The following is a 25079-nucleotide window of genomic DNA, read 5'->3' as shown; positions in this document are numbered from 1 at the left end:
TGTTGCCTCTGTAAAGAAACTCAAGGGGGGCAGCGTATATTGTTTCACACTCAAAGGTGACACGTTCCCTCTCAGAACCACGAGCCTTCTTGAGAGAAGCTCCGGTTTGCAAGAAGCTTATACCAAAACTCGTTCCAATTTGGCCCAATTTTTTACCACAACATGTTAGTGCCATGACATGACACAATGCCAAGTTTCATGATTTCCGGGCGAGTTTTGGATTTACAGGAATTTAAAAACCAAGTTTCTCGATGTTCTCGGCCGAGTCATGACGCCTAGATGTTTGAATTTCATTCCCATTTCTTGTATGGGACCTAGAAATTTACCCAAGGACACACATGTGATTTTTCAACCAACTTTGGTGCACCGGAGCATGTGCTTGCAGTTCAAATTTGAATTATGCACATTAAAAGTCCTGAAAATCAATTAATCTATAAAAAAGGCCAAATGAACCCGGAATAATCCCAAAATTTTACAGGGCACTCATATAGTTCTATGTTGCCACTGTAAAGAAAATCAGGGGGAGGCAGCGTATATCATTTCGCACACAAAGGTGACACGTTCCCTCTCGGAACCACGAGGCTTGTTGAGAGAATCTCCGGTTTTGCAAGAAGCTTATACCAAAACTTGTCCGAATTCAGCCAAAAATTATACTTATGAAAACATGGTTTAGATTATCCCGAACATCTCACTACCTAGACTAATGTACTATGATTTGAATTCAATATAAAATGGATACAAATATTTGAATTGGAGATCGTATGGTACATGTAGTTCATAGTGAAGTATGATTACTGCTATATACATGTTTTTTGTTATCAAGATAATATTTAAATGATGGTATAACTTGACAACAATCGTATTCAAATAAGGAAAATTGATTCAAATTTAGTCCATATGGTAGACGACAATATATATATATATGTTCATAGCGTGGAGTAAAATGTTCATATATGATAGAAGATCAAAATGGAGGACTACATCCATTATAAACCGCAAGGTCACCAAACAATATATTCGAATTCAACATAACGTGGATTCAAAAATTGAAATTCGAGATCCTGGCATTTGTAATCATATAAAAAGGGACATGACTCTTTCTTTTGGTGGGAATTGATTTGTTTTTCGTTGTTGTTGAGGGAAGTGCGAAACGATTTGGTACTGTACAGGGTAATTTTGTTCTCCCGATTTTTTTTACATTTTTCTTGTAGTTTTTTCAATGGCATTTATAGCAATATAGTAAAAGGGGACATGACTCTCTTGTGTCTTGTATGAATTGTTTTTTGTACACGTTAAGTTTGTTCTATCAAACATGGAATCCGCGCCTTGTTATCCTGAAATTTTCAAGCTCGAGTATCTTTTGTCTCATCTGCTTTGAAACTCCTGCCTCTTCAACCTGCGCTGCGCCTTGTTATCCCGAAATTTCGACGCGCGCGAAAACTCCCTCCTCATTCGAAATTGGTCCCGTAGCCCAGGCACGCGAAATCCCCCTTCTACCCCACAGCCAGAAATGCTGGCTCGACGTCGGGTGGTCAAAACCGGTGGGGGTACACTGCTAACTTACCCTACGTTTCGGACAAGCGCGTCCCTAAGCCATGGCTCCCCCTACCTTCCCCCTCGTCCCCCCATTCATACACCAAGGCTGCCAAAACCTGCGAAACCCCACAATCCTCCGTCGGCCTCCGACCGCCGCCCAGCCGGAGACTCTTCCCCGATGATGTCGTCCACCGCAACAGCTCGCCGTCCCTCATCCACCGAACCGGATGAGGATCCATCATCGATCTCATCGTCTCGCTAGATCAGCCGCCCCATCCTCCACCCCCAAGGAGCTTCCCCGACGATCGACTCGTCTATCGCGCCACCTCCATCCCCACAGCGTCGTCTTGACCTGCCCCACCGGAACCGCAACACCCTCACCAATTCCTCCAATGAAGCCAAGGCCAACTCGGCGCCACCAAGGAGGTTCTGCACTCACCGCTGCATTTTATCTTTTATTCGATCTCACGGGGCTGCCGGTGCTCGATACCGAGCAGCCATGGCGGGTCTCCATCGATGGCGTCGTTGCCGGCCATTTCATCCATGGCGTCTCTCCCCCATGTCGTTGCTTCCTCAGCGGTGACTTCCACACCGGCACTAGCTGCAGCTGCTCCGGCTCTCGCTCGCGATGCGGCTCTATTCTTGCTGTTGGTCGCGCTGCTGCACTGCTCTTGCTTTCGTTCGTGCTACTGCTCTGCTCTGCTATCGTTCTCGATCGTGCTACTACTCCGCTCTTGCTCTCGTTCGTGTTGCGGCTCTACTCTTGCTCTCGCTCATGCTGCTGCTGCTGCACGACCTCCGGCAGCTACAGGAGTTGCTGCTTTAGCACTCGCTCGCGGTGTTGTTGCACGACTTGCTCTCTGCTAGTGTGTTCCCTGCTCAAGCGTCTGCTGATTTAGATCACTGATTCTCTACTACTAGTGCTCGAATGCCTTAAAAATATATTGCAATGCTTTGCTACTAGTTCAATCAGTTTTGACTGTAAATTTCAGTTTCCTCGGTTAAGTTCAGAGTGAACAGTATTTATAGCATCTGTCAGAGCGGCCGTGGCGTGGCTGATGCGTTTTACATCTAGCACTTTTTGGTGATGTATTTTAAATCATGTATTATAGATGATATTATAGTCCCACTTCAGATTAACATTGTCTGTCTTGTCCTGCTTCAGCCTCACCGCCGTACACCTCAGCGGAGCTGCTCCAATGACGGAACCGTCCATCCCAGCGGAGCAGTACCCTCGGTGCCGTTTCCAGAGGTCTCAAATCTTCTTCACCGCCTCCGACAGTCACACCAGCATCACCATCCTCCATGTCCAACCCAATGATGTTGAGGTCGACAAGGCTATGCCAAAGAGGTTGTACACTTGTCGCATCACTTTTTTACTCTGCATTCATGTTGATCCCTCAGGGATCCTTTGCTATGGAACTACTATGGTACTACTATTCGTGCATTTGGTTAGAAGGAGTGGAGCAAAGAAAAACTGGAGGATTTTTTTCCTTTGGTGTCTCTTTCAAAGAAAAAATGTAGGAATTTTAATATCCACTTAGACGTCCTTTTCAAATTAATATGCATGAAGAACAGGACTAATTGCATTACTGGCATAATAAGATTCTCATTTTTTTCATTTTCACATGGTTTGACTTTAATTTGACCATGTTTCTTCATTCATGTGTTCTTCCAATTCATGTGAACCAAACACCCAGGTTGACAGATATCCTATGTTTCCAAATGCTCTGTTTTGCACGTGCATTCCTATCATATTCCTGTGTTTTTCCTGTCCCTGCATTTATAGAATCCGCCAATTCTAAGGAGCCCTTATAGATTTTTTTCATTTTCAGATAGGCGTCAAAGAAAACTCTGTGTGTTATGTTCTGATCCTACTGTGCCGTCATCCACCCCACCTGAGGTACACCATCAACAGAAGCATTCACTGCAGCAAAGATTCCCCCTACAGACTTTCTTTCGCCGCATCAGATCATCTTCCCCATTGCCGGCAGCCACGCCAACTGCATTACCATCATCGACTGAGCAGATGAACCTAAGGACTACACAGTTCCGGGAGAGAGGTCACACTCTTTCGTGTTTGCTCACGTTATACATCAGTTATTATTACCTGCTACTTTATCGTTCAAACTTGAGTTTTAAAATGCCCGTGGGGCACATATCAAGGCAGTAACAAATAGTATATATATATATATATGTCTACTATCTGGTTCATCTGGGGTCTTCTATGTGGTTCATGTTGGGTGGGCAACAAACAGTAGATGATCCATTATCTATCTTTTTAAACTGAAGCTACAATCTACCTCCTATCATTAGTTTTGGATCTATCCACTGGATTGCTACCATCAGTCTTGATTTCTGCATGCACCCCTTAGGCCTTACAAAATCTAACTATTTTTTTTATTATGCATGTCAGTTATTGTACACAATCGTACTGAACATGTAGAGAAAAAGAGAAGACCGTTGTGTGGGAATATAATGTCAGGCAGATGTCGCTCCATGGTAGGCGAAGTGGGCCCCTCTCCCGCCATTCCAGATTGTATTCCAGAGGAAGATAACTGTTCAGATGGGGATTCACAGGGAGCCGACCACTCCTATTTACCACTTGAGGTGTTTGCTCTAACCTGGCATGCTGATGTTGGTCATATCATGCATATGGCACCTCACATTACTTAAATTATACATCTTATATGTCATCAGCTTAGTTTAGGTTTGCTTTATGTGAATGCCACCTGTTTGGTTTCTATATCATACTCCCACCGTTCCTAAATATGTCTATATACATCTGTATGTGGTAGTCCATTTGAAATCTCTAAAAAGACAAATATTTAGGAATGGAGGGAGTATATGGGAATTATGCAATGCCATCTTCTTTAGCCAGGCATCATATACGTGAATCATGTAATGCCATCCTATCTAGCCAGTCATCGTATATGTGAATTGTATCATGCCATCTTTTTTCCATAATGTATTCCATTTTTCAACAATGTTTATACTTTCATCTACTCTTCCTGTGCATCAGTCATTTGAGTCGGTCATGGGAAAATCTGGAGTGAAAACAAGGTCTTCTGAGCAGTCAGTGCTACCTGTCGATGCAGATTTCTTGCTGCTTATATATAGCTCCATAGAGCAGGATTCAAAATCCCCCCCCCCCGAGGTGCATGCTCTAACTTGGCAGGGTTATATTGCTCATATCATGCATATGGTGTCTTGCATTGCAATGCCATCTGCTTAGATTAGACATGCTTTGTGTGAATGCCTCCTGTTTGCTTTCTATATCAGATATGTGAATTATGCAATGCCATATTTTCAGTCAGTTATCATATATGTGAATTATGCACCGCCATGTAGCCAGGCATCATATATGTGAATTATATCATGCCATCTTTTTTTCATTACGGATTCCATTCGTTGACAATCTGTGTATATTGAACTACTCTTCACGTGTATCAGCCATTTGAGCCGGTTATGGAAAAATCAGGAGTGAAAACAAGGTCTTCAGAGCAGGCAATGGTACCTGTTGAAGCATATATCTCGATGGTTATAGGGAGCTCCTCAGAGGAGGATTCAGAGACAGATGACCAGTCCTATATCCCACCTGAGGTGTATGCTCTAAGTTGTAATGTTTATATTTCTCATATCATGGATACGGTGTCTTGCATTGATTAGTTTAGACATCATAGGCACAATATTGAATTCCATCTGCTTAGTTTAGAGATCATACATGCGAGTGTCAGCTGCTTAGTATATGAATCAATTATGTCGATTATATCATGCACCCTGTATACTTAGACAACATGTATGTGAATTATTTCATCCCAACCTATTTTAAAAAGACATCATATAGTTTTGTCATGTCATCTTGTTTAGATACTCATCATATGTTGAATTATGCCATTATATCCTGTTAAGTTATCCATCATATGTCTGAAACTATGTCAAGCTATCATGTTTAGTTAGGCATCATATATGTGAAATTGTGTCATGATGTCCTGTTTGCTTAGACAACATATATGTGAATTACCATATCTGTCTATCATACAATGTCTGTACGTTCAAATTTTTTCTTGTTTATCAGCCATTTGAATTGGAGGGGGTGATGGCAGTATCTAAGGGAGCAAAAACCCATTCTTCACAAAAGGCAGTGTTACCCGTTGATGTGGATAGAACCATGGTTGTACTGGCACACAAACTAGCCCCGCCACACATAATCGAGACTCTTCCAGATTGCACACTTGCACCGTTGGGCAGAGAACCGGCTACAACCCATCTAACCCTAACCCCAGCGGATAGTAACCCACTGCACCATGTCCACCACAGAGTACCCCCACACGAGCAGTTTGTAAAGTAACTACAGTGCCCAAAGCACGAAGACCACCACAGTGAACCCAAACTCCACATCTAAAGCAGAAGAGAAACTGTTCTCAGGTCAAATTCCGTAGCTATGGTCCATACTCCTTTGTTGTTGCATCACTGTATTACTCATACCAACTACTTTCGAATTTGAAGGATCCAATTGAAACTCCAATAGCGCAACAGGTATGTTTTAAACCTATTCTTTAACTGGATTGTTGTTCTAACTTCTTGCTCTATGTTGATTTCAGTTTTAGTTGTATAAACAGTTATGTTCTCATGTGATGCACATTACAAGTGTTGCCAATGCTGTGTAGTTTCTCACACTTATATTTTGTCTATGTTGTTGTGTCTTTAAAATATATGAGTTGAACTGTGTCTCTATCTTGATTTGGCAACATAAACTAGAATGATATGGACAATACAGTGACCATAGTACATAGATATATGTTTATTTCATGCTGTTATCTTGTCCACCTTACTACTGAACCGGTTTACCAAAATGAGTTTCATATACTACATGCTTAACTTGTCATGTGTCTACTTGTTTCTCTTGTAGTATGCGAACGGAATATTGGAGAAGAGCACCCCACTATGCAATAGTAGAGAAAGTAATGAGATAAGGTTCAAGATAGTGAGACAACCCTCTTAGTCTCCAAGAAAGGTGATAAAAATGATCTTGTACCAGCGTTGATGTAGTGTTCGAGTTACTGGCCAGTACCGCTAGCACAATCTCTTCAAACTCGCTGCCTGAATCACTTCAGCTTCTTCAGTCTCAACTACAAGCTGAAAGGACTCAATCAGCTATGCTATGGCAAGAAGCCCAAGGACTGAGGAAGTCCTTGCGGAATTCAGATGCATACTTTCTTGTGCAACAGCAAGCGCTGGAGGATTTTGTTGGGGAACGCAGTAATTTCAAAAAAATTCCTACGCACACGCAAGATCATGGTGATGCATAGCAACAAGAGGGGAGAGTATTGTCTACGTACCCTCGTAGACCATAAGCGGAAGCATTATGACAACGCGGTTGATGTAGTCGTATGTCTTCACGATCAACCGATCCTAGTACAGAAAGTATGACACCTCCGCGATCTGCACACATTCAGCTCGGTGACGTCCCACGAACTCATGATCTAGTAGAGTGTCGAGGGAGAGCTTCGTCAGCACGACAGCGTGATGACTGTGATGATGATGCTACCGGAACAGGGCTTCGCCTAAGTACCGCTACGATATGACCGAGGTGGATTATGGTGGAGGAGGGCACCGCACACGGCAGGAAACAATCAACTTGTGTGTTTATGGGGTGCCCCTGGCCACGTATATAAGGGATGGAGGGAGGAGGAGGCCGGCCCTCATAGGGCGCGCCCAAAGTGTGGAGTCCTACTAGGGCTCCCTAGTCCTAGTAGGATTCCACCTCCCACATGGAATAGGAAAAAGGAAAGGGAGAAGGAGAAGGAAGGAAGGAGGTGCCCCCTTTCCCTAGTCCAATTCGGACCAGTCCATGGGGAAGGGGCACGGCCGCCCTGGAGGCCTTTCTCTCCTTCCCCGTATGGCACATTAAGGCCCAATACGAATTCCCCTACCTCTCCAGTACTTCGAAAAATACCCGAATCACTTGGAACCTTTCCGATGTCCGAATATAGCCTTCCAATATATCGATCTTTACATCTCGACCATTTCGAGACTCCTCGTGATGTACCCGATCTCATTCGGAACTCCGAACAAACTTCGGTCATCAAATCACATAACTCATAATACAAATCGTCACGGAATGTTAAGCGTGCGGACCCTACGGGTTCGAGAACTATGTAGACATGACCGGGACTCATCTCCGGTCAATAACCAATAGCGGAACCTGGATGCTCATATTGGTTCCTACATATTCCACGAAGATCTTTATTGGTCAAACCGCATAACAACATACATTTTTCCCTTTGTCATCGGTATGTTACTTGACCAAGATTCGATCGTCGGTATCTCAATACCTAGTTCAATCTCGTTACCGGCAAGTCTCTTTACTCGTTCCGTAATGCATCATCCCGCAACTAACTCATTAGTTACATTGCTTGCAAGGCTTATAGAGATGTGCATTACCGAGAGGGCCCAGAGATACCTCTCCGACAATCGAAGTGATAAATCCTAATCTCGATCTATGCCAACTCAACAAGTACCATCAGAGACACCTGTATAGCACCTTTATCATCACCCAGTTACGTTGTGACGTTCGGTAACACACAAAGCGTTCCTTCGGTATCCGGGAGTTGCATAATCTCATAGTCATAGGAACATGTATAAGTCATGAAGAAAGCAACAGAAATATACTAAACGATCAAGTGCTAAGCTAACAGTATGGGTCAAGTCAATCACATCATTCTCTAATGATGTGATCCCGTTAATCAAATGACAACTCATGTCTATGGCTAGGAAACTTAACCATCTTTGATTCAACGAGCTAGTCAAGTAGAGGCATACTAGTGGCACTCTGTTTGTCTATGTATCCACACATGTACTAAATTTCTGGTTAATACAATTCTAGCATGAATAATAAACATTTGTCATGATATAAGGAAATATAAATAACAACTTTATTATTTCCTCTAGGGCATATTTCCTTCAGTCTCCCACTTGCACTAGAGTCAATAATCTAGTTCACATCGTCATGTGATTTAACACCAATAGTTCACACCTTTATGTGATTAGTTCACATCTCCATGTGACTAACACCCAAAGGGTTTACTAGAGTCAATAATCTAGTTCACATCGCTATGTGATTAACACCCAAAGAGTGATCATGTTTTGCTTGTGAGAGAAATTTAGTAAACGGGTCTGCCACATTCATAGCCGTATGTATTTTGCAAATTTTCTATGTCTACAATGCTTTGCACGGAGCTACTCTAGCTAATTGCTCCCACTTTTGATATGTATCTAGATCGAGACTTAGAGTCATCCAGATCGGTGTCAAAGCTTACGTCGACGTAACTCTTTACGATGAACTCTTTGTCACCTCCATAACCGAGAAACATTTCCTTATTCCACTAAGGATATTTTTGACCGTTGTCCAGTGATCCACTCCTGGATCACTATTGTACCCTCTTGCCAAACTTATGGTGAGGTACATAATAGGTCTGGTACATAGCATAGCATACTTTATAGAACCTATGACTGAGGCATAGGGAATGAATTTTCATTCTCTTTCTATTTTCTGAAGTGGTCGGGTTTTGAGTCTTTACTCAACTTCACACCTTACAACACAGGCAAGAACTCCTTCTTTGACTTTTCCATTTTGAACTACTTCAAAATCTTGTCAAGGTATGTACTCATTGAAAATATATCAAGAGTCTTGATCTATCTCTATAGATCTTGATGCTCAATATGTAAGTAGCTTCATCGAGGTATTTCTTTGAAAAACTCTTTTCAAACACACCTTTATGCTTTCCAGAAAATTCTACATTATTTCCGATCAACAATATGTCATTCACATATACTTATCAAAAATGTTGTAGTGCTCCCACTCACTTTCTTGTAAATACAGGCTTCACGGCAAGTCTGTATAAAACCATATGCTTTGACCACTTTATCAAAGTATATATTCCAACTCCGAGATGCTTGCACCAGTCCATAGATGGATCGCTGGAGCTTGCACACTTTGTTAGCACCTTTAGGATTGACAAAACCTTCTTGTTGCATCATATACAACTCTTCTTTAAGAAATTCATTAAGGAATGCAGTTTTGACATCCATTTGCCAGATTTCATAAAACGTGGCAATTGCTAACATGATTCGGACATACTTAAGCGTCGCTACGAGTGAGAAAATCTCATCATAGTCAACATCTTGAACTTGTCGAAAACCTTTTGTGACAATTCGAGCTTTGTAGATAGTAACACTACTATCAGTGTCCGTCTTCCTCTTGAAAATCCATTTATTCTTAATGGCTCACCGATCAACGGGAAAGTCAATCAAAGTCCATACTTTGTTCTAATACATGGATCCCATCTCAGATTTCATAGCTTCAAGTCATTTCGCAGAATCTGGGCTCATCATCGCTTCCTCATAGTTCATAGGTTCATCATGGTCAAGTAACATGACCTCCAGAACAGGATTGCCGTACCACTCTGGTGCGGAACGTATTTCTGGTTGACCTATGAGGTTCGGTAGTAACTTGATCTGAAGTTTCATGATCATCATCATTGACTTCCTCACTAATTGGAAGTTTCTGGAATCACTAGAACTGATTTCTGTGATGAACTAATTTTCAATTTGGGAGAAGGTACAATTATCTCATCAAGATTTACATTCCTCCCAATCACTTCTTTCGAGATAAACTTCTTCTCTAGAAAGGATCCATTCTTAGCAGCGAATATCTTGCCTTCGGATCTGTGATAGAAGGTGTACCCAACAGTTTCCTTTGGGTATCCTATAAAGACGCATTTCTCCGATTTGGGTTCGAGATTATCATGTTGAAACCTTTTCACATAAGCATCATAGCCCCAAACTTTAAGAAATGACAGCTTAAGTTTCTTGCTAAACCACATTTCATATGGTGTCGTCTCAACGGATTTAGATGGTGTCCTATTTAATGTGAATGCAGTTGTCTCTAATGCATAACCCCAAAACGATAGTGATAGATTGGTAAGAGACATCATAGATTGCACCATATCTAATAAAGTACGGTTATGACATTCGGACACACCATTACGCTTTGGTGTTCTAGGTGGCGTGAGTTGCGAAACTATTCCGCATTGTTTCAAATGAAGACCAAACTCGTAACTCAAATATTCTCCTCCACGATCAGATCGCAGAAATTTTATTTTCTTGTTACGATGATTTTCCACTTCACTTTGAAATTCTTTGAACTTTTCAAATGTTTCAGACTTATGTTTCATCAAGTAGATATACCCATATCTGCTCAAATCATCTATGAAGATCAGAAAATAACGATACCCGCTGCGAGCCTCAACACTCATCGGACTGCATACATCAGTATGTATTATTTCCAATAAGTCAGTTGCTTGCTCCATTGTTCCAGAGAACGGAGTTTTAGTCATCTTGGCCACGAGGCATGGTTCGCAAGCATCAAATGATTCATAATCAAGTGATTCCAAAAGCCCATCAGCATGGAGTTTCTTCATGCGCTTTACACCAATATGACCTAAACGGCAGTGCCACATATAAGTTGCACTATCATTATTAACTTTGCATCTTTTGGCTTCAATATTATGAATATGTGTATTATTATGATCAAGATTCAATAAACCATTCACCTTGGGTGTATGACCTCAGAAGGTTTTATTCATGTAAACAGAATAACAATTATCCTTGACTTAAATGAATAACTGTATTGCAATAAACATGATCCAATCGTATTATGCTCTACACAAACACCAAATAACATTTATTTTAGGTTCAACACTAATCCCGAAGGTAAAGGGAGTGTGCGATGGTGATCTTATCAACCTTGGAATCACTTCCAACTCACATCATCACCTCGACCTTAACTAGTTTCTATTTATTTTGCAACTCTCGTTTTGAGTTACTACTCTTAGTAATTGAACCAGTATCAAATACTGAGGTGTTGTTATAAACACTAGTAAAGTACACATCAATAACATGTATATCAAATATATAATTTTGTTCACTTTGCCATCCTTCTTATCTGCCAAGTATCTAGGGCAGCTCCACTTCCAGTGACCATTTCCTTTGCAGTAGAAGCACTCAGTTCCAGGCTTGGGTCTAGCTTTGAGCTTCTTCATGGGAGCAGCAACTTTCTTGCTATTCTTCTTTGAAGTTACCTTTCTTTCCTTTGCCCTTTTTCTTGAAACTAGTGGTCTTGTTAACCATCAACACTTGATGCTATTTCTTGATTTCTACCTTCGCCGATTTCAGCATCGCGAAGATCTTGGGAATTACTTTTGTTATCCCTTGCATATTATAGTTCATCACTAAGTTCTAGTAACTTGGTGATAGTGACTAGAGAACTTTGTCAATTACTATCTTATCTGGAAGATTAACTCCCACTTGATTCAAGCAACTGTAGTACCCAGACAATCTGAGAACATGCTCACTAGTTGAGATATTCTCCTCCATCTTGTAGGCAAAGTACTGTCAGAGGTCTTCTACCTCTCGAGACGGGCATGAGTATGAAATACCAATTTCAACTCTTAGAACATCTTATATGCTTTGTGGCATTCAAAAAGTTTTTGAAGTCACGGCTCTAAGCCGTAAAGCATGGTGCACTAAACTATCAAGTAGTCATCATACCAAGCTTTACCAAACGTTCATAACGTATGTATCTGCTCCTGCAATAGGTCCGTCACCTAGCGGTGCATCAAGGACATAATTATTTTGTGCAGCAATGAGGATAATCCTCATATAACGGACCTAGTTCGCATCATTGCTACTATCATCTTTCAACATAGTTTTTCTCTAGGAACATATCAAAAATAAACGGGGAGCTACATCACGAGCTATTGATCTACAACATAGTTGTGAAAATACTATTAGGACTAAGTTCATTATAAATTAAAGTTCAATTAATCATATTACTTAAGAACTCCTACTTAGATAGATATCCCTCTAGTCATCTAAATGATCACATGATCCAAATCAACTAAACCATGTCTGATCATCACGTGAGATGGAGTAGTTTTCAATGGTGAACATCACTATGTTGATCATATCTACTATATGATTCACGCTGGACCTTTCGGCTCCAGTGTTTCGAGGCCATCACTACTAGGGAAAACCTTATACACATAATCTTAGCAGCATCGTTGTTTAAAAACAAACGCTACTGCTAATTATCAGTAGCGAGCTTCAGGAAACCGCGCTACTAATAGCCCAGTAGCAGTAGTGCTCTAGGTGAAACAAGCGCTACTACTATAATTGCCACGGTGTTGCCTCCAGGCTAGATATAGTAGTAGTGCCCTTCTTCTGGACGCGCTACTGCTAAAGTACTTAGTAGTAGCGTTTTTCTTCAAAACTCACTGCTGCTAAGTATCACCCCCCTTGCAACTAGTCCCATACTGCTAAGCGAACAAGGTGTTTACCACCTTAAATATATTACTTCTCAAACTATCTTGAGCACTTGGTCTACATTGAACTATATGTGTAGGATTTGTGGATGCAATATGAATCCTTGCCTGTACCTATACAGGTACGGTGAGGATTCATGTTGACTATTTAGATTCTACACAAAAAGATCAATGATGACCAATGTATATTTTTGATGTTTTTACATTTGACTTAGCAGTAGCGTTTTTCTAGGACAAAGCGCTATTGATATTGGTCTTAGCAGTAGCGTGCTCCCTGTGCCTGTGCTACTGCTAAAGCAAAACAAAACACACGTCCCGGCCGGCCCCCCGCACGGTCATCTCTCAATTGTCCCCCTCCGCCCGACGTCGGCAGCTGCGGTTAGGGTTTCTCCTCCGCCATAGCCGCCGCAAGTAATGCTCCTCCCCCCTCTCGCCACCCCTCCACTGCTCCTCCACCCTCTCGCCGCCCACTCTGTCGCTGGTCGCGAGCTCTGGCCGAGCGCCTTTGGCAGACTGTCCTCAATCCCCTCGCCGGCCGCTGTCGTCGCCCCCTCTCGTAGGAAAGTCACCGGCCTTCCACTTGTCAGCACCCTCGATCGAGGTCACCATGCCATCCCCCCTCCACTCGACAGCACCCCCCGAGGGCTGCCCTACCTAGATGCAGCGAGGGCATACGAATTTCTTCCTACTACATTTTAATTTAGTAGGCTAGTTCATATGCAACATTTTGATTTAGTTGATATGATTTAGTTTATTTAGTAGGCTAGTTGATTTAGAACATTTTGATTTACTTGATTTAGTATGGTAGTTGATTTAGTAGGCTAGTTGATTTAGTTGATTTAGTAGGCTTGTTGATTTAGTTGATTTAGTATGCACCATTTTATTGTTTATTTTTCTGTACATGGATAGCTAGATGCTTTTGCTTTTCTGTAATAACTTATTTTTTGGCAAAATGTAGGTGCCAATTTAGTTAAATTTGCCACTTGTTTTTTTAATCAATTATCTTAGTAAATAGGGGCCAAATTAGATGAAATGTCTTGGTAGGTGGTACCCTGATTTGGTAGATATTTGTGAAAAGTTTTTTCGGCAATAGGTGCCACCGAAATGCTTTGGTAGGTGGTACCTTGTCATCTAATATGTTACTAGATCTTAGGATTATAATTGTCCATCAAATTGCTTCTCGCGGAAGAACCAAAAATATCACATGCTACTATTTTTTTTCTTTCCTGTGAAGTGGATCATTAATCCTTTGCTCACATTTCTTTAGGAAAATGGCGCCACCACCACCACTACCACCATGTCGACTGTGCAACTCAAGGTGCGCCAGCAGCATTGCAACTGGCAAGTTGTTCGGCATCTACTTCCAACCGAGTTTTCGTCATGCGGCGGTAAGAAATTAGATGAAATGTAACAACTATTTTATTTTTAGTGTTGGCATTACTACATTGTGTCATTTTGCTTTTTTACAGAGATCGTCCCATGCAATGTGAGGTTGAAATTCAACAAGCTGATAGGAGACACTGTGACATTTGAGGCTCCTGGGGGCCGTACACTATGGAGGTCGAGAAAGGACGCAATATGTCACAGATTGGAGGAGATGGATGGGCCCGTCTCCTCACCTACATGCATCTTACTAGTGGTGAGCTGATCAGCTTCTCCTTCGGAGCAGAAACACCCAAGCTGGCTGTCATTTATATCAACCTGGTGGAAGATGATGAAGATGACGAAGATGATGAAGATAATGAGGACCCACTCGATGAAGATGATGAGATCCCACTTCATGAAGCCATCGTAGCTCAAAGAATGAGGTTGAGCGAGGAGGAGGTGTGCAACCTATGGGAGATAATTCCGCCACATGATGACTTTGTCGGGGTGCCATTCGTGGCCCGCCTGACAAGTACCATGGTCGATCAGCATGAAATGGTATGTTATATTGACTGTAGTAATTTGATCACATGCTTATTAGTGTAGAATCCAAGGAACTATTAATAGTGTAGATAATCCATATATACTTATTAGTAGAATTAATGCTTAATTAGTACAAATGTGCAGTACTCTGTCTTTTGATAGTGTAGAAATATATACTTAATAGAAATATATTTGCAAGAGTATGTGCGAGGCTATTTATTAATTGATATGTTTTTCATATTCAGAAATTGCCAAAGAACCTATCTGTGAGTTGTGGTATCGAGCCTGATGAAGAAGGCTCAGCTAGACTACGCCTTACCGCAAGGGGATCCGTCACCCCCTGTACTTACCACATGGACACAGACAGTCGCACACACTTAAACTCGGTTGGGTGGAAGAGATTCCTCGTTGGCAAGAATCTTCGTGTTGGACAGGCCATCCTAATTACTATCAGGAACACCCACCGCCCAGGCTTGAGGATGATGATCGTTGTCGATATCATCTAGAACTACATATGTGTGTGTGTGGCTATATCATCTAGAACAACATATGATGATCGTCGTCGATATCATGTAGAACTACATATGATGATCGTCGTCGATATCATCTAGAACTACATATGATGATTGTCGTTGATATCACCTTGTACTACTTGAGGATGCATGTTGACTATATATGAAATTGTTATCTAGTACTCCTTCTGTTCCAAATTACTCGTCGTGGTTTTAGTAACCACGACGAGTAAATTGGAACGGAGGTAGTACTAATACCTATAATGCTTTATGAAATTGATATCTAGTAGTACCTAGTATCTGGAAATTGCAGTTTATTAAAACTGAAACTGGGTAGGAAGCTGGGAGGTAATGATGAAACACATAGCAGTAGCGCGGGGCTAGGAAAGCGCTACAGCTAACTAATAGTAGCGTGTTCTGGAAAAGCACTGCTGATATAGTCAATAGTAGTAGCGCGGGTACAGACCGCGCTACAACTAACAGTTAGTTGTAGCATCTTATTAGTAGCGCGGCCGCCCGCGTTGCTGATAGCCTCAAAACGCGCGCTACTACTAGGGTTTTCCCTAGTAGTGCATATCCGCGTATGCTAGGCTCGTCAAGTTTAACCCGAGTATTCCGCGTGTGCAAAACTGGCTTGCACCCGTTGTATGTGAACGTAGAGCTTATCACACCCGATCATCACGTGGTGTCTCGGCACGACGAACTGTCGCAACGGTGCATACTCAGGGAGAACACTTATACCTTGAAATTTAGTGAGAGATCATCTTATAATGCTACCGCCAAACTAAGCAAAATAAGATACATAAAGGATAAACATCACATGCAATCAAAATATGTGACATGATATGGCCATCATCATCTTGTGCCTTTGATCTCCATCTCCAAAACACCGTCATGATCTCTATTGTCACCGGCATGACACCATGATCTCCATCATCTTGATCTCTATCAACATGTCATCACATGGTCGTCTCACCAACTATTGCTTTTGCAACTATTGCTGTTGCATAGCGATGAAGTAAAGCAATTATATGGCGCTTGCATCTTATGCAATAAAGAGACAACCATATATAAGGCTCCTACCAGTTGACGATAACTTTAACAAAAAATGATCATCTCATACAAAAATTTATATCTCATCACGTCTTGACCATATCACATCACAACACGCCCTGCAAAAACAAGTTAGACGTCCTCTACTTCGTTGTTGCAAGTTTTACGTGGCTGCTACGGGCTGAGCAAGAACCGTTCTTACCTACGCATCAAAAAAACACAACAAGGTATAGTGATTGCTTTTTGATCTTCGGAAAGAACCATGTTCATTGAATCCGATTCAACTAAAGTTGGAGAAACAGACACCCACTAGCCACCTGTGTGCGAAGCACGTCCGTAGAACCAGTCTCGCGTAAGCGTACGCGTAATGTCGGTCTGAGCCTCTTCATCCAACAATACTGCCGAATCAAGAATCACCTAGTGACGGCAAGCAATATGTATATACCCACGCCCAAAACTCCTTTGTGTTCTACTCGTGCATATAACATCTATGCATAGACCTGGCTCTGATGCCACTGCTGTGGAACGTGGTAATTTCAAAAAAATTCTGACGCACACGCAAGATCATGGTGATGCATAGCAACGAAAGGGGAGAGTATTGTCTAGGTACCCTCGTAGACCATAAGCGGAAGCGTTATGACAACGCGGTTGATGTAGTCGTACGTCTTCACGATTGACCGATCCTAGTACCGAAAGTACGGCACATCCGCGATCTGCACACGTTCAGCTTGGTGACGTCCCACGAACTCACGATCCAGTAGAGTGACGAGGGAGAGCTTCGTCATCATGACGGTGTGATGACGGTGATGATGATGCTACCGGAACAGGGCTTCGCCTAAGCACCACTACGATATGACCGAGGTGGATTATATTGGAGGGGGACAACGCACACGGCTGGAAACAATCAACTTCTGTGTTTATGGGGTGCCCCTGGCCATGTATATAAAGGATGGAGGGAGGAGGAGGCCGGCCCTCATAGGGCGCGCCCAAAGTGTGGAGTCCTACTAGGACTCCCTAGTCCTAGTAGGATTCCACCTCCCACATGAAATAGGAAAAAAGGAAAGGGAGAAGGAGAAGGAAGGGGGCGCCCCCTTTCCCTAGTCCAATTCGGACCAGTCCATGGGGAAGGGGCGTGACCAACCTTGAGGACTTTCTCTCCTTTCCCGTATGGCCCATTAAGGCCCAATACGAGTTCTCGTAACTCTCCGGTACTTCAAAAAATACCCGAATCACTCGGAACCTTTCTGATGTCCGAATATAGCCTTCCAATATATTAATCTTTACGTCTCGACCATTTCGAGACTCCTCGTCATGTCCCTGATCTCATCTGGGACTCCAAACAAACTTCGGTCATCAAATCACATAACTCACAATACAAATCGTCACGGAACGTTAAGCGTGCAGACCCTACGGGTTCGAGAACTATGTAGACATGACCGAGACTCATCTCCATTCAATAACCAATAGCGGAACCTGGACGCTCATATTGGTTCCAACATATTCTACGAAGATCTTTATCGGTCAAACTGCATAACAACATACGGTGTTCCCTTTGTCATCGGTATGTTACTTGCCCGAGTTTCTACCATCGATATCTCAATACCTAGTTCAATCTCATTACCGGCAAGTCTCTTTACTCGTTTCGTAATGCATCATCCCGCAGCTAACTCATTAGTTACATTGCTCTCAAGGCTTATAGTGATGTGCATTACCGAAAGGGCCCATAGATACCTCTCCGACAATCGGGGTGACAAATCCTAATCTCGATCTATGCCAACTCAACAAGTACCATCAGAGACACCTGTAGAGCACCTTCATAATCACCCAGTTATGTTGTGACGTTTGGTAGCATAAAAAGTGTTCCTTCGGTATCCGGGAGTTGCATAATCTCATAGTCATAGGAACATGTATAAGTCATGAAGAAAGCAATAGCAATATACTAAACGATCAAGTGCTAAGCTAACGGAATGGGTCAAGTCAATCACATCATTCTCTAATGATGTGATCCCGTTAATCAACTGACAACTCATGTCTATGGCTAGGAAACTTAACCATCTTTGATTCAACGAGCTATTCAAGTAGAGGCATACTAGTGACACTCTGTTTGTCTATGTATCCACACATATACTAAGTTTCTGTTTAATACAATTCTAGCATGAATAATAAACATTTATCATGATATAAGGAAATATAAATAACAACTTTACTATTGCCTCTAGGGCATATTTCCTTCAGATTTAAGCGCCAAACAAGAGAAAGTTAATAAGCTTGCTAAGCATCTTTCCAGCATTATGGGTACCCAGGACATTGTTTCTTGAGCTCTTCTTAAGTGGTTTCAGTTCTAGACTTGTTTTGCTACGGTGTTTATTTGCACTGGTCGCCAACTTTGACAACCAGTGTATGTGATATGTTGCTTTGTTCCCTATATTTGCACTGGTGGCGAACTTTGATGCCAAGTGGATGTAATATGTGTAATAGTCGTGATAGCCTAGCGTAAGTTGCTTGCTTATTTATTTCCTTGTTATCTTGTTTATTTGTTTGCTTGTAGTCAGTGCAGTTCTTTTTCCGCGGTTTGCTAGTGGCCGCAATAACCTATTTTTAAAACTAGGCCACAATAACCATGGGCTACATATTTACTGTAGCGACCCTGGGCCTCCTACGGGCCATAGAAACAATGGGCCTTCTATGGGCCGTATGATCGATTGGCCAAACATGGGCCAACAGCGGAACGCATTATGGGCCTTAAACGGGCTAGAGTTGGAATCGTCCGTTCTTGGGTCGACCATAATGGGCCATCGTTAATCGGCCATATTTGATGATGCTATGAAAACAGCCCAACGGATTAACGGTCCACAAACGGACCGACTGTAACCACGGGCTGAATTTGGCCCACAATCAGAAAAGGCCAGTAACAGGCCGTTAGTAACCGAATGCTGGAAATGAGCCCAAGAATAAATGGACCATGAGAAGACCGAAAGATAACATGGGCTTGAAATGGCCCAATGGAATAATGGGCCGTTAATGGGTATAAGGCGATATACTGTTCATTACGGGCCAGTTTCACCATGGGTCGTTAATGGGCCAAGAGTTACAAAGTGCGTCAAATCGGCCGAAAGACGTCATGGGACAGACATGGGCCGGAAGTTACAACGGGCTGGAATCATATTGGACGGCCCATATGACGCTACTGGGCCTAATTCGGATAGGCCGTAACAGGCCCTGGGTTAGCGAGTTGTAAATGGGCTATGTAGGGATGGCAATGGGTAGGGTATGGGCAGGTACGATCTTTTTGTGCTCAAACCCATACCCAAATATTTTTCCATACCCACCCATTTCAATATCCATGGGCACAAATTCATACCCATGCCCATACCCATCGGGTATATTATACCCAATGGGTATCCGGTGGATACATTATATAACATCGGCATGATAAAAGTAAGACAAGAAATGGTCTAAAACTAAACCTAGGCACTTGTCCATCACAATCTAGTTTGCACTTACATCAAAAGTTCACAATGACGATTGAGACACAAAGGTCTTAGGTGCTGTTTGGTTGCTACCTGAGAGAGATTTGCTTGGCCAGAAGCAAGTCGGACAAGCATCCACATCTTGTTTGGTTGGTGCCTGAGCACTATTTGGAGTAGCCTGACCTGAGCTCCTCGGGCGAGTAGTTAGCCGGAGTCAGGCCAGCAAAATCGGAGGCCTGACTCAGGCAAATGCAATCAATGCATGCATGCTATTATTTTAATATTTGTCATGCTCCCATGCATGTCCTCGGTTGTATGCTATATTATTTTAATAATGCTCAGGCTCACGAAATGTTCGGGGAACGAACCAAATAGCCTCTCTCCAAGCTGCGTCAGAGGCCAAAGTCACGAAAACCTTTCATGCCTATCAAGCACCGATTTTCTTCAGGCAAAGTGCTCAGGTCACCAACCAAACAGCCCCTTAATCTCCATTACAAACTAACTTACAAAAAAATCAAATTTGCAAACTTGCAATGCTAATTACTATAGGTTTACCCAGATATTATAGGTATTAATTAATTTTATTAATTTTCTGGGTATCCATTGGGTTACCCATGCGTATAACTTCATACCCATACCCTACCCAGGAATTTTGCGGGTATGGATACCCAATACCCATGGGTATGAACTGATAGCAAGTCTCACCCATGCCCACTATTTTTGGGTAGGGTACCCAGGGGTACCCATACCCATGGGCAAAACTGCCATTCCTAGGGCTATGTGTGAACAGGCCGTTAACAGGCTTTCCATGGGCCGGCCCGCCATCTTCTGACAAAGTTAAACGGGCCGGCCTTTTCACATGAATGGGCCTCTGTTGGGTCGTGCCACGTGTCGACGTATCATTGGCGCATTATGTCCAATGAGTGGATGAAATCTATCCCAACGGTGAGCCAACACGTGTTTCCTCCAGCCAATGACAATTTTACACGTGGAAAATCCCCATTAGTCCGGGCTGTTAATGGGTTATCGGATCCAAACCGGAACCCGATAGCTTAACGGCGACACGTTACGGTGGATGCCACGTGTCGGTCACCCTTGACGAAAGCACTTCTATGACACGCGATTTATCGTCATGGAAGTGGACACTTTTGTGATGATAATTTTGGTAATGTCATGGAACACTTCTATGACAGCACAGGTATGACTATCTTGATTCTGTCATAAAATCATCATGGATGTACATGCATGACAGAAAACGTGACATACTATGACAAACACGTATCATCATGGAAGTGTATTTTTTTGTAGTGCATGTGTGGTTCTCTTATTCTCCCTCTAATTCTCCAGCAACGATTAGCTCTGGACGTTGAAGCGCTACTTGATCGTGAAGCCTGTAAGCTTGCAATCTGTAGAGAGGCCATGCTTTTGGTCTTCGGTTCAAGGGATCATTTGTTAATGGTTTGAGGGACTTCATCGACGATCTACACCAACTCTTCTGCCACTGAAACTCGAAGTTGGTAACGATCTGATCTGACCTTGTATGCATCTTCATAGTATTCCTTGGATCATGATCATAGGGCGATTATCTAACACTACCAGGGTTGGCTAATAATTTTATGGGCAATCAAAGATAGCCCAGTCGCAAACACCCGAGGGAAATTTAGCAATGTTGTTAATGTGGTCAATAGGTCTAAGGAGGCGAATGTTGTTAGCACCCTTAACATTTGGAATAAGCGCGAGAATCATGTAGTTTAGGCGTTTAATGCCCACATTGCCCAAACAAAAGGCTTCCATAATCTTATAAAGAAGAGGTTTAAGGGTAATCCAAAACTTCTTGAAAATGGAATAAAAAAGCATCGGGCCCTATAGGCGAAGTGGACTTCAAAGAGGAAATGGCCTCATCCATTTCCTTAGTGGAAAGGGGTATCATCAAGGCTTATTTATCCACACGAGAAACAGGCTAATCAGTCGTCCAAGATTGGGGGTTAAACAAGAAACCAGGAAGTTGATGGAAGCGTAGAAGGGTGGAATGAAAATTGTAGATATGGAAAGTAATGGCATGTTCGTCTGGGTGATTACACCATTAATGAACAACCGATTAACAAACCAGCACCGCTAGCTAGCCATTGGACGGTGTGTGAAAATAGGCAATGTTGGTGTCTCCCTTCAAAATCCACTTAAAACTACCCCTCATCTTCAAGTAAATCTCATCAGTGTGGTGGATACTTACAAGAGTTGCCTCAAGATCATAACCATGTTGCCAACCACTAGCATCCAACCCAGATGACTCAGCAAACTAACCTAAGCACATAATATTATCAGCTAATAACCATTTTGGTTTTAAAGATTCTGCATGCCGATTGGACCACCAACCTTCAAGAAAAATTTGTGGTCGCTGAGAACAAAAGTGCTAGTCGTTGATCAGGCAAAAAGATCTAGATTGCTCCCTTTTGAGAGGATTACATTAGTTATGGACAAGTGAATCAAGCCCTTGATCGAGAACCAATTAGACTCAAAGTGGAATTGGGATGGAGGGCCAAACAAAGATTCACAAAGTCAACAATCAGCGGCGCATGTTCAAAGCCAATGATGGTGTTTGCAGTCAATAAAGCACGAGGAAATTTGTATTCCTAGTCACATGATGATACGTCTCCAACGTATCTATAATTTTTTATTGTTCCATGCTATTATATTATCTGTTTTGGATGTTTTATATGCATTAATATGCTATTTTATATTATTTTTGGGACTAACCTATTAACCTAGAGCCTAGTGCCAGTTTATATTTTTTCCTTGTTCTTGAGTTTTGTGGAAAAGGAATACCAAACGGAGTCCAAATGTAATAAAACCTTCGCGATGATTTTTCTTGGACCAGAAGACAACCAGGAGACTTGGAGACGAAGTCACAGGATCCACGAGGTGGCCACAAGGACGAAGGGCGTGCCCAGGGGGTAGGGCGTGCCCCCACCATTGTGGGCCCCCGTGACCCTCCTGACCTAATTCTTTCGCCCATATATTCACATATATTCTGAAAATCTCCACAGGGAGCGACAAAAACACTTTTCCACCGCTGAAACCTTCTGTACCCGTGAGATCCCATCTAGGGACCTTTTCCGACTCCCTGCCAGAGGGGGATTCGATCACGGAGGGCTTCTACATCAACTCTATTGCCCTTTCGATGAAGCGTGAGTAGTTTAGCACAGACCTACGGGTCCATAGCTAGTAGCTAGATGGCTTCTTCTCTCTCTTTGATTCTCAATACCATGTTCTCCTCGATGTTCTTGGAGATTTATCCGATGTAATACTCTTTTGCGGTGTGTTCACCGAGATCCGATGAATTGTGGATTTATGATCAGCTTATCTATGAATATTATTTGAATCCTCTCTAAATTATTTTATGTATGATTTGATATCTTTGTAATTCTCTTTGAACTATCAGTTTGGCTTGGCCAACTATATTGGTTTTTCTTGCAATGGGAGAAGTGCTTAGCTTTGGGTTCAATCTTGCAGTGTCCTTTCCCAGTGACAGTAGGGGTAGCAAGGCACACATTGTATTGTTGCCATCGAGGTAAAAAGATGGGGTTTTCATCATATTGCTTGACTTAATTCCTCTACATCATGTCGTCTTACTTAATGTGTTACTCTGTTCTTCATGAACTTAATACTATGGATGCAGGAAGGAGTCGGTCAATGTGCGGAGTAATAGTAGTACATGCAGAATCGTTTCGATCTACTTGACACGGACGCAATGCCTATATTCATGATCACGGCCTTAGATATCGTCATAACTTTACGCTTTTCTATCAATTGCTCGGCAGTAATTTGTTCCCCCACCGTATTGTTTGCTATCCTGAGAGAATCCTCTAGTGAAACCTATGGCCCCCGAGTCTATTTTCCATCATATAAGTTTCCGATCTACTATTTTGCAATCTTTTACTTTCCGATCTATAAACCAAAAATACTAAAAATATTTACTTTACTGTTTGTTTAGTTTCATCTATCTCTATCAGATCTCACTTTTGCAAGTAACCGTGAAGGGATTGACAACCCCTTTATTGCGTTGGGTGCAAGTAGTTTGATTGTTTGTGCGGGTATTGGTGATTTGTGTGTTTTCTCCTACTGGATTGATACCTTGGTTCTCAAACTAAGGTAAATACTTATCTCTACTTTGCTGCATCACCCTTTCCTCTTCAAGGAAAAAACCAACGCAAGCTCAAGAAGTAGCAGGAAGAATTTCTGGTGCCATTGCCGTGGAGATCTACGCCAAGTCAAGAAATACCAAGTACCCATCCTGAACTCTCATCTCTTGCATTACATTATTCGCCATTCGCCTCTTGTTTTCCTGTCCCCCACTTCTAAAACAATTTTCTAAAAGATTTGCCTTTCCTTCGCCTCTCTTTCGTTCGTCTTCTTCGTTTGCTTTTTGTGTGCTCGTGCATTTGATCGCTTGTCTCGCTTCCATGGCTAGTACTCCCATCATTGTTAGCACTCCCGATAATGAAGTCCTCAATTTTAAAGAAAGGGAGGGAGAAAATTTAAAAGATGCTTGGTATAGAATTTGCAATGCTCAAAATAGATCTACTCGAACTATTGTCGTCCTTCTTCGCAAATTTTATGTGGGCATTACTCCTTGGCATAGATATGTTCTAGATACCATTACTAGGGGGAATTTCTTGGGGATCCATACTTTTGATTCTTACAATGCCATGATAGATTTGTTAGGCCCACCACCTCTTTTGATCAATGGAACTATTTTAACCTTGGAACATGTGATGCAAAAGGCTTGATATTGTTGAGAATAAAATTGCTACCATAGAGTTAATTGAAAATTTGGATAAAAAGATTCATAATCAGATTACTCAATACGGGTCTAAGGTAGGGGTTACTTTAAAGAACCTTAAGGAAAAGGAATCCATAGTTAATGAAAAGATAGATCAAGATTCTACTAGAATTAGCAAACTAGAAGATATTATTACCAACTTGGGTTCCGCCATTTCCTCCATTAAAACTACTCAAAACCTTCCTCCTATGAAGATTGCCAAGTTTACTTACGTTCCTAAGAATAAGGGTGAATCTTCTAGCAAAGAAAATAAAGATCTCAAAACAATAAGTGTTCACCCCAATTTTTTCGATATTATTAAGGAACCAATTGCCACAAGTGAATTTCTTGATTTCTTGTCTAAGAGCTTGATCATTGATAAAACCAAAGAATC

At 42.1% G+C, this 25079-nt stretch overlaps 1 protein-coding gene across 1 annotated transcript; it reads left to right on the top strand.

Annotated features, from left to right (window-relative positions):
* Nucleotides 1-14477: 14477 nt before the first annotated feature.
* Nucleotides 14478-15337, top strand: LOC147971230 (uncharacterized). Its single transcript, XM_087522750.1, has 2 exons — nucleotides 14478-14846; nucleotides 15077-15337. The coding sequence occupies exons 1-2, from the start codon at nucleotides 14478-14480 to the stop codon at nucleotides 15335-15337; spliced, it is 630 nt and encodes a 209-aa protein (XP_087378876.1).
* The last annotated feature ends 9742 nt before the right edge of the window (nucleotides 15338-25079 follow it).

The sequence above is a fragment of the Triticum urartu genome, chromosome 5A (genome assembly GCF_056163025.1).
Source record: "Triticum urartu cultivar PI428250 chromosome 5A, HENAU_Tu73, whole genome shotgun sequence".
In the NCBI taxonomy this organism is placed as follows: domain Eukaryota; kingdom Viridiplantae; phylum Streptophyta; class Magnoliopsida; order Poales; family Poaceae; genus Triticum; species Triticum urartu.
The sequence above is the reverse complement of the archived record's forward strand: the minus strand, read 5'-3'. Positions and strand labels throughout refer to the sequence as shown.